The 10,000-nt window shown below is 41.0% G+C and overlaps 1 protein-coding gene across 4 annotated transcripts in view; it reads left to right on the forward strand.

The window, feature by feature from the left end:
- LOC307119430 (myelin-associated glycoprotein-like) overlaps window positions 1–1,410 on the forward strand; it is a 44,462-nt gene extending 43,052 nt beyond the window's left edge. For 3 of the 4 annotated variants that reach the window (XM_079805697.1, XM_079805696.1, XM_079805694.1), the window contains one exon: window positions 780–1,274. In XM_079805697.1, coding sequence (XP_079661823.1) covers window positions 780–1,028 — 249 coding nt within the window. In that variant the 3' untranslated portion in view covers window positions 1,029–1,274. Of the gene's footprint in view, window positions 1–779 lie in introns of all 4 variants that reach the window. The other variant, XM_079805695.1, reaches the window with a different exon arrangement.
- Window positions 1,411–10,000: the final 8,590 nt, after the last annotated feature.

A 10,000-nucleotide genomic window follows, 5' to 3' on the forward strand; every position in this document is an offset into this window, starting at 1 on the left:
GGCTGAACAAAGTGGACCTGCAAAGATTAAAATAACAGCGTATCGTTGGCATTGCGGCAACAACACTCCAGCCTACCAACTATACCATAACAACGGAGCTGTGGGGAAGCAGCGATACAAAATGCCTTATTCAATATTCTCGGAGGAGGGGTTTATGTAAATATTGGGGCTGGTGATGTCAGCAACCCTGGAAGAATGTAAAGTAGTCTCTACTGGCCGTTTGCTGTAGTCCTTAGAAATGGATTTCTTTTAAAGCAGATATCTCCCTTTGCTTTAAACTTTGAACGTTGTAACTTTGCAGATGTTGTTTATGCTCAAACAGCAACATTATACACTAGCTAAAGTTAGAAAAGTGAAATCGTGGTTTACCACCCCTTTAAGACAATACATTAAAATAACATGGTGAGAAATATACCAGTTTGCAATATCAAGCAGCAAAATTAGATCTTTTGTACAGTTAAAAATAACTGGAAGCACAGGAAGTCTGACACATTCAATTTAGAAATGGTCATGTCTGCTTTTAAGTTCAAAATAAGGTGGATAGTGTTTGCTGTAAGCTGGTCCTGCTGCACACTGACCACTGTGCTATGGGATTTATGTGTCTATTCATGCAGCAGTAGCATGTCTATGTATCTATAGGCAATAGCAAGTCCATACATACTCTACGGCATATCTAGTCAGCTAAGGCCAAATACATTAACATCGTCATATCCATTAACTGAGTTGTCATGATTAAAATGCTGATATATACACCAAATATTTTTTGTTTTAATTTTTAGGCACAGGATGAAACTATTGACAGGAATTCCATCTATGATAATGTCCTCGCCGTGACCAACCAGGACAACAAGATCTCTGATGATCAGTTCACGACTGAGATCGACCACAATACAGGGACAGACTCAACCGAAGAAGACAACCATGAAAAAGGTTCAGATGTAGTATATGCTCAGGTCCACATGATATACAAAAAACCAAAAGCCATCAGTGTTGTGCCTGAGGACATTTATGCTCAGGTGAAGAAATAATTTTTTACATCTCACAAAAAAAAAAAAAAATGTTTTATGCTATTTATGAAAAATAATCCTAAACAGCTACTTGAGGGCAATTATAAAAATGAGACAAAACAATTTAGCTTTCTTTCAAATGTAAATGAGAAGTTCATGTTTTCTAACATTCTAAAATGACTTGTATGTTATATTTCTGTATCTATTGCTATAGCCTATTCGTATGAATAATTAATCTTTTATTAAAGGCAACGAGTGACTGTATTTATTTCTGTCTTCATTGGGGTATTTTGTCTGTTTGTTTGTTTGTTTGTTTGTCAATATATTTTTCTGTTATTTTGTTGCAAAACAATGTACAGTACATACAACATTTTAACTATTAAAAATGTCTCTACAATATTCCAAAATAAGTAATTAAAGGGTGGTACTGCTTTGAAATAGATTTATATATTAGAAACATTTATACAGCTCACTTGAGAATCACTACCTTGACACTGTTGTCTTTTGTGAAATGAATTAGTGTTTGGTTCATGTGGAAAAAGAGTAGCCACAAGGTCAAGTTTGAAATAAATGATGAGAGGAATATATTTTTTTTGGAGGGTGAACTATTCCTTTACAACACAGTCTCACTCCCACAGCGTCACATTGACGCTTGGTCAGGACCCCTCGTCGTCACTTTTTTACGTACAGGGTACCCCTTGAAAGTCATTTTTTGACGTGCAGGGTACTCCAGTGATTCCAATGAGACACCTTTGGCGTCATACACAGTCGTGTTGGGCATGTGAATGTTATCATGATGTAACTATTTATTGGGTTATAATTTTTCCATTATGACATGTTGGAGTATGATTCTCAATTTAATCAGCCAGCATTATTTTATTTACATTTATTGATTTGTATTTACGCTATTCAGACACGTTTGAAAGTAGCCCAACCCCGCCCCTTAACCTACCCATTTGCGTTATATGATATAAAACACAGAATATAACAGACAACATGCAAACTTTATTGAAAAATGTCAAGTATTCCAACGATTCCAACAAACAAATGGCCAAACGATTGATTTGTGTGAAGAAAAGACCCAAAAGCGATCTGCTTTTCCATCCGCACCGCGGCGTCATAGAGAAGACGCCACAGGTATGGCCATACCCCTCGGCGTCAGTCTATAGACAAACTGGGAACTCCATTGCTTTCAATGGGAAACCTTTGCCGGTATTCTATCGGTATGAAATCTCGCTGAAGAAGTCTCATTCAGAATACATCGCGATGTTTGGCATCAGTGCACTTGTGCCACATGTTGGTGAGTAGCCATGAATGTTTGATATAAAGTATTTTCTGTCGTTATTGATCAGATTATGTTCAGTCACTGCATTATATCTTTCATTTCCACTCAGGCTTCGCATTTCTTTGCTTTCTAAATCAACACACCTTGCTAATAGGGCATTTAAACACTGTCACGTGACGTGCTAGACCTTTTAAACAGTTATTCATATTTAATAATAACAACTAGTGTAGTTCCAACGTGGCATTTAGTAGAAGCACAATAAAAACAACACTTGCCATGCTTTTAGCTGTAACCTTAGTTGTAATGTGATGTTTGTTGTAAATAGACAGTAACCACAACACTTACCATGCTTTTACCACAGTATCGGTAGTTTAAATGTGATGTTTGTTGTAAATAGACAGTAACCACAACACTTACCATGCTTTTACCACAGTATTGGTAGTTTTAATGTGATGTTTGTTGTAAATAGACAGTAACCACAACACTTACCATGCTTTTACCACAGTATTGGTAGTTTAAATGTGATGTTTGTTGTAAATAGATAGTAAGCACAACACTTACCATGCTTTTAATGCCTTTTAATGTAAAATCCAAATATTGTGATGTAAATAGTACTTTGTCCTGTATATAATGTATGTGTTATATATTATGACTTTTTCTCTTTCTTTTTTTTTTTAACCTGAAAAGACCAAAAGGGCCTTTCGGACTCAGTCAGCCCATTCTTGTTCATGGAAAAGTAATGGAGAAGACCGAAAGCAGCAACAGCAAATATTTGCAATGGTAAGTATGTGTTGGTTTGAACTCTTTATCAAGCATTTGTTGTTTCTCAAACATATTCTTACAAACCCCATGGCTCAATCAGTAAGAACATACTCTCAAAGTCTTAATAATTCACAAGATTTAACAAGCTGTCAAATTCATATGATACTCGTACATATTTGTACATATACTCGTACATAATCCTGCAGCTTTTACTCCGACTCCTGCCATTGGCTACAGCCTCAATTCCTGTACATATTTATCATGATTTTTGTAAATCAGTTGCGCCCCTTCTTGGAAAGCAGTCCCAGAAAGAAAAGTTTATATTTGGTCCAATGTATTCTTTAAAATTATTACAAATTGGGCCATTGGGGAGGTCTCTTCACACCTCATGACCTACCTCTGTTTGCAAGAGTGGAAATGCTCACATAACATCAGATATTCAATTATTTTGTCATCAGTTGCACTGCTGATAACATCCCGTTTGCATGTAAATAATTTACGTGATCAAAAGATCAAGTGAATAATCAACATTTTTAAACAAATTCATATGTGCTATTAAAAATATACTTTTAATAATGGAAATGCACACCTATCAGTGAACTTGTTTCATAAATGTATTTAACATTTAATTATGCAACACTTTTTAAACAGTTATGTATGAAATCACAACTTGCATGCAATGTAATGAAATTTCCTTTCTTTCTGTTTTGCAGGATTACTTGCAGATTACTTTTATGAGCCAACCCTCACAAGAGCTACTAGTTAGTCGTAGCGAATCTTGCCGTAATCAGGTAAATAATATTTTTAGTATATCAGTATTTACTCATGAAATGCTCCCCTGAATCGTATGTAAATTCATTTTATTGTAACTGTCTTAATTTATATGTTTCAAAAACAATAGTAATTGCACATAGAGTAAGTGAGACTTTCTTGTTTTACAGCAGAGAAGAAAGACCAGACCCTTATATCGAAGCAAGCTAATCGAATAAGTCCTTTGTTTAGGGTGAGGAAGGAACATGGCCATCTTGTGCCCAAAGACGACAGAAAAGTGCGCAAGTCCATTGGTATGTCTTGTATTGATGTATTGTCTTGCTGTAATATGTAGTACAGAATTTGATGTTGATCTCTCAAAGGACAGCTGTGATCATTCTTTCTATACTTTGATAAAATACACACCATTATTCATGTCTAAATCTTTTTATAACTCCTAAAATGAGCAAATTAGGTTCTGTATCTTGGATTTATCTAAAATGGTAAATATTGGTTTCCCTTTTTGATACAATTATTATTAAAATGATTGCCTTTTAGCATAAAGGCTGGAACACTTTTGGCCTTCAATTCTTTCAATTCTGTGTAGCTTTGGAAGATAATGAGTTGTGGCATATATTAGGAATCAAATAGTAAATGTTCTTTGAATTATGTGAAATATCTGCTTAGTTTTTTGGCTTGAAACAAGGCTTTATACTCCACAGACTAAAACGCATTGCATTTGTGTTTTAAGATGGATAGCAAGAGAAGGCACACACTTCAGAAGATTCTACAGGAAAAGACTAATGTGCAGCCAAGGAGGAATACAAGAGGCAAAAAACTCCAGTCTCTGAGAACTATGCATTGCCATGGGTGCTTCATAAGCATGGTAAGTCTTGACCCTCTGTACCTATTGTATTGCCGTATTTTAACAATTTTACATTGTGCAGGCTATCACAAGTGATGCTCTTGAAACAAGTGACAGAAGAGTATGTTGTCTTAAAAGAAATCTAGCATCACTGGCAAAGGCTAAGTAGAGACCATGCCTTTCTAAAATATATTTTTAAAGATCTGGGCCCGTATTATTAAAGATTCTAAGAGTCCTCTCAGAAAACTCCTAATTTAGCTTAACTTTTACGTAGGAGTCTTAGCTTAATGTCATGATCACAGAAAGAGGAAACAAATGCAGGTGCAAATAAACTCAGTTTTTAATGTCAGACAGGACAAATTGGAGACAGACAACACCGCTGGCAGGTGACGCAGGGACCTCGATGATCAACAGGTTGTATCTGTGCTGGTGAAAAGTGACGCGATGGTGATGTGGGTGAAATCCGGCGTGAAACGATGAACAGGAAACAACGAACAGGAATCCCAGAACAAACACCACACGATAATCCAAACGGAACAGGAACAAGGAACTCAGGACACCAGACAGCACACAACATCGACAACGATCTGACAAAGGAGAGGAGAAAACGGTGAGTATAAATGCAAGTGATAATGACTCGCAGCTGGCGCCGATGATGGATGAATGAGCATGATTGCTCCGGCCACGCCCACGGATCCACGCAGCACATACCAACACAACAAACAGAGACACGAGACACAAAAGAAAGCAATGCATTCATGAACCGTGACAGTACCCTCTCTCCTAGGAACGCCTCCTGGCGTTCCCAGCCTCCCTTACCTGTCGATTGTAATCATCGATAAGGGAGTGATCCAGAATGTCTCTCGTAGGGACCCAACTTCTCTCCTCCGGACCGTAACCTTCCCAGTCCACCAAGTACTGGACTCCGCGTCCCCTCCGCCTAGAGTCCAGAATACGATTTACCGAAAACGTAGGTTCCCCATCTACGAGACGCGGCGGGGGAGGAACCGGAACCGGCGGGTTAATTGCTGATCGAAACACAGGCTTAATCTTAGATACATGAAACACGGGGTGAATTCTCCTGTACACTGGAGGAAGGTTGAGGCGGACTGTCACCGGACTAATGATCTTGGTGACAGCGAACGGGCCAATGAATTTGGGTGCGAGCTTATTAGAGACGGAACGGAGAGGAATATTCTTAGTAGAAAGCCACACTTTTTGACCAACGACGTATACGGGAGGCTTTGACCGGTGGCGATCGGCCTTAGCCTTGGTGCGCAACCCCACCCGGAGTAGAGTCTCTCGGGCTCTAGTCCAGGTGTTGTGACACCTCTGGATGAAGGCGTGGGCGGAGGGGACCGCGACTTCGGAATCCAGACTGGGAAAGATAGGTGGCTGGTAACCTACACTACACTCAAACGGAGACAGGCCCGTAGATGACACTGGTAACGTATTGTGGGCGTACTCCACCATAGACAGTTGCTGACTCCAAGACGAAGGATTCTTGGAAACCAAACACCGCAACATTCTTTCCAGATCCTGGTTGGCTCTCTCGGTCTGACCATTGCTCTGGGGATGAAACCCTGAGGAAAGACTAACAGTCGCCCCTAGCAATCTACAAAATTCTTGCCAAAATTTGGACACAAATTGGGGTCCTCTGTCGGAAACCACGTCCATCGGGAGGCCATGTAACCGAAAGACGTGATCCACGACGGCCACCGCTGTCTCCTTGGCTGAGGGTAATTTGGGCAAGGGAATAAAATGAGTCGCCTTCGAGAACCGGTCCACCACGGTTAAAACTACCGTGTTGCCCTGGGAGGGCGGGAGGGCGGTAACAAAATCTAGTGCGATATGGGACCAGGGTCTCGAAGGGACAGGCAGCGGTTGGAGTAGCCCATCTGGGGGTCGATTGGAAGACTTACCAATGGCACAAACCGAGCAAGCCAAAACAAAACTGTGAATGTCCCGGGCCATAAGTGGCCACCAGAATCGTTGTTTAACCAGAAACTTCGTACGAGTCACTCCTGGATGACAGGCTACGTTGGAACAATGCCCCCACTGAATAACGTCTGACCGTAATCCCTCCGGCACAAATAATCGATTCGGTGGGCAACCGACCGGGGGCGTTACCCCTTCTAAGGCTTTCTTGACCTTCGATTCGACCTCCCATGTGAGTGTGGAGACAAATAGGGTCTCAGGTAAAATACGCGACAAAGAATCGGGTTTGATGTTTTTGGAACCCGGGCGGTACGAGAGAGTAAAGTCAAAACGACCGAAAAAAAGTGCCCACCGAGCCTGCCTGGAGTTCAATCTTTTAGCCGTCCTAATATATTCCAAATTCTTATGATCGGTCCAGACGATAAAAGGTACCCCCGACCCTTCTAACCAGTGACGCCATTCCTCCAACGCTAACTTGACTGCCAACAACTCTCTGTTACCAATGTCATAGTTACGTTCGGCAGGTGACAAGCGATGAGAAAAAAACGCGCAAGGGTGCATCTTCTCGTCCGTGGAAGAACATTGGGACAACACTGCACCTACCCCCACCTCTGACGCGTCGACCTCCACCATGAACTGACGTGAGGAATCAGGGGCTATCAAAATGGGGGCCGAAACAAAGCGGTCCTTTAGTTTGGTGAACGCGGCCTCAGCCGCGTCAGTCCACCTGAACGTCGTTCTGGGGGAGGTCAAGGCAGTCAGAGGCGCGGCTAGTTGGCTGTAGTTACGAATAAAACGTCGGTAGAAATTGGCGAATCCCAGAAACAAACACCACACGATAATCCAAACGGAACAGGAACAAGGAACTCAGGACACCAGACAGCACACAACATCGACAACGATCTGACAAAGGAGAGGAGAAAACGGTGAGTATAAATGCAAGTGATAATGACTCGCAGCTGGCGCCGATGATGGATGAATGAGCATGATTGCTCCGGCCACGCCCACGGATCCACGCAGCACATACCAACACAACAAACAGAGACACGAGACACAAAAGAAAGCAATGCATTCATGAACCGTGACACTTAAGAGCTTTAAGAAACGATCTGAGAGCAACTCTGAGCAAGGAAAATACAAAAACTTTTATCTTAGTGAAGAGGCGGGGCTGACCCCGTTGCTACATATGACACAGTCTTTTGAAGACTGTGATTGGTTGGTTGTCTAAAAAGGGGAATAAAGGAGCGCTTTTAAGTATAGGGTCTATTCTAAGCCTTCACTTTGAATTTACAAGCGCAAATTGTCCTATTTTACCGTTCTCTCTCACTCACACACACATTATATATATGTACACTGAAAAATTAAATTAAGCATAATTAATTTGTGCTCGTTTAAATAATTTAAATTTAGTTTTTTTTATATGAATTTTAAAAAAATGAATTGGATTTATGGGAATTGCATGTGTTTTTGTTTAAATTGAGATCAAATAAATTGATTGCGACCACTTACGATACATTTTTTTTGTAAATTCAACAAATCATTTTTTTCAGTGTATATAAATACTTTTATTATTTACCATGCTGTTAATTTCCTATAAGGTATTTGATTGGCTTAGAATTATAAACATTGTTCCACTCTTTCCAATTACACTGATTGCTGGCATGTCTATTTAATTGGTGGTTTGAAAGTTGGATTTAATGCAACAAACATGATCCCTGCACGATCTAATCTATAGCGTTTTATTAAGTCACTGTCATCCATCGTCTGCAACACATTTCTTCTCCCTCTTCGTCTTTCTGCCATTTTCTCCGCTGCTAAAGAAACTCTTAAGCCTCTTAAAAGTCCTCGTCCGTGCTCCTAACAAATTTGACCTTAAGACCTCTTTTAAGGGTTAAGATACTTTCTGAATTACTTTTTTCTTTGCTAGGATTTTTTAGTTAATTTTAAGAGTAAACGCCCACATTTCTAAGAATTTTCTTAGAGTTTTGTCACTAGGAGCTACTCTTTGCATTAAGATTCTTTATGAATACGGGCCCTGCTGTTTAAAAGGTTGCTGTTGATATGGGTAAAATATTTTTTTGTCAGTACTTGGCTAATATTATGTGCTGCAATATTATATACATAATGCTTCAATGTGTATAGTATATAATGTACTGACTGCGGCTTTGTAAATTTAAATTTGGAATGGGCAACTCTGGGCCTTTCGAAATGGAGAGTTTACCTCCAAGACTAATCGAGCATGCCTGGAATATGTAACTAAAGTCTTCAGGTTTACTTATAGATAATTATAGGCAGGTGGGTTTGAGGTTGGAGCTAAATCTGCAGGACAATGGATGCTGAGGCCCAGAGTAGCCAACCACTGCTTAAATCATGTAGAACATATGCTAACCTGACTACATTAAACTTAATTTGAATTGTGTTTTTTCTTTTACTTTTAGACCAGGACTGGAGAATGCCTGAAAATTGAATGTTACTGTCACAGTTACTGTCTGTCTCTGTTGTGTTTTGTACTTCCTGGTTTTAGTTATCACATGTTCCTTTGTCTGAGTTTCCCGCCACTTGTCTGTTTCCTTAGTTACCCTCATCTGTATCACCTGTGCCCCTCGTTAGTTAGTCATCTGTGTTTGTATTTAAGTTCCTCCCTTTCCTTCAGTCTCTGTCCGATCTCGTTTGTGTATACGTGTATTTATGGTGTGCTACTTTGATTTGAGTCTTCTGAAGTATTAAATGTTGTTGGAGTATTCTACTACCTGTCTTTGCCTGTTCCTGCCTGCACACCCGTAACAGAAGATCGGACCAATACAGCGAAGGGACTTCAGCGAGATGGGCATTTTCCTGTTCCCGTTCTCTCCAGTGTCCCCAGAAGAAGGCACTTCTGCAGAGGATCGCCTATGGGGGATTAGGCAGAACGGTCGCCCACTGGAGAGGTATGTGGAGGAATTCTCTGAGCTTGCTTATCTGGTGAACTGGCCAGATGCGCCGCTTAATGCGGTTTTTCTGATGGGCCTGGACGAGGACACTATTCGGTTTCTGGAACCTGCCTGTTCCTTTTCCCTAGTCGAGACAATCAACCTGGTTTTGTCCCTAAATTGTTCCGAGTTCGAGATAACCGAAGAGGTTCCTATGAATATGTGTCTTCCTCGTCCAGTCCCCTCAGAAAAGCTCGCTGCCTGGTCAGTTCACCCGCAGCCAGTTTCCTCTGCATATCCCTCCAGTGGGCCTGCCGGGAAGGTCCTGCCTGTCCCCAAGCCCAGGAGGAAGAGGAGAGCTGCTGCTAAGCGCTCGTCTCGGGGCGTGACGGTCGCTGCCACGGCAGATTCACTGGAGCGGTGGTTGATAGACTTTGGGAGCGATCCTACCGCTCTGTGTTTCCTGGACTCCGCTCCAGCCCTC

The sequence above is a fragment of the Gobio gobio genome, assembly GCF_949357685.1.
Source record: "Gobio gobio genome assembly, chromosome: 23".
Lineage (NCBI taxonomy): Eukaryota > Metazoa > Chordata > Actinopteri > Cypriniformes > Gobionidae > Gobio > Gobio gobio.